Genomic DNA, 1100 nt, shown 5'->3' with positions numbered 1-1100 from the left:
GGGTTCGACTCCCGGTATGGGAACACTACTTTTTCTTCCTTGGGGGTCAATTAAATGTAAATCTACTGCATCTTCAAAACTGCCTTGTAATTATAAAAGCTGTGATCAGGCAGTTGATTGTTTTTCATTTTGGCACTGACATTGAAAATCCAATCTAAATAAGGCTACCATTGATTTGTTTTTAGCCAGTTATGATCTTATATTCCATACTAACCTTGTTCTCCTGTCCCGCTGGCCGTTGTCTCACTGTTCCTGTAACCTTGATGACGGACTCGACTGTGAGATCAAACAGCACTGATTTCAAATGACCGGCAGACTTAAAACACAGAGAGAAAAAGAATAGGTTAAACTCAAATAAAAAAACTTCTGAGTATTTACTTTATTAAATGCTTCTTCAGTGTGCAATAGTTGTACATCATTGTTAGCAGTGTCTCTATTAGAGGTGGTATCTTCAGTATAAAGGAGGCATGGTGGTTCAGTGGTTAATACTGTTGCCTCACAACAACAAGGTTCTGGGTTCAAATCCCTGTTCCCCTACCATCAGAAACATATACAGTAGGCTAACAGTAACTACTTCTAGTACTTGGGGATGTTTTAAGGTTATTTGTTGTACTTATAATATTATATTTTGGTGTTTGAATCATTTTCATTCTTACTTCTTCCTGAGGGATTAGAACTTGTATCAAGCCGCTGAAATCTCGCAGGATGACAAACATGTCTTGCCTGTTGGAGGCAGAAACATTGTTAAAATACAAAAATCGGAATTAATCACCGCACACTGGAATTACTTTACTGTGAATTATTTAAGAGCAAACAATGACTTTCACTTGCAGCTTCCTCAGGTTCACTCGGTTAACTGTTAAAATCCAGTTTTATCCAGTATGAGGCCACATGGGAGACAAACAAGAACTGTCAGCTCCTAACATAAATGTATATATATTACAGTTCTGCTGCTCCACATACATAGGATTGTGTCATTAGGTGCGTAGAGAGAAATCAAAGAGCTCACAGGAAGTCTAGAATTAAAATGTGACAGTGTCAGACATTGAGGGACCTAAACAGCAGCGAGTGAGCGCTCCTCCAAGAAAACATGGACCGAC

At 38.7% G+C, this 1100-nt stretch overlaps 1 protein-coding gene across 1 annotated transcript in view; it reads right to left on the bottom strand.

The window, feature by feature from the left end:
- The window catches only part of dars2 (aspartyl-tRNA synthetase 2, mitochondrial), a 10506-nt gene that overhangs the window by 7387 nt on the left and 2019 nt on the right, over positions 1 to 1100 (bottom strand). Inside the window, exons 3-4 of the mRNA XM_035671513.1 lie at positions 657 to 723; positions 215 to 316 (exon numbers count right to left, since the gene is read on the bottom strand). Coding sequence (XP_035527406.1) covers positions 215 to 316; positions 657 to 723 — 169 coding nt within the window. The remainder of the gene's footprint in view (positions 1 to 214; positions 317 to 656; positions 724 to 1100) is intronic.

The sequence above is a fragment of the Morone saxatilis genome, unplaced genomic scaffold (assembly GCF_004916995.1).
Source record: "Morone saxatilis isolate NCDOM2014 unplaced genomic scaffold, NCSU_SB_2.0 Contig23, whole genome shotgun sequence".
In the NCBI taxonomy this organism is placed as follows: domain Eukaryota; kingdom Metazoa; phylum Chordata; class Actinopteri; family Moronidae; genus Morone; species Morone saxatilis.
Note: the sequence above shows the minus strand (reverse complement) of the source record. Positions and strands in the feature narration are given on the sequence as shown.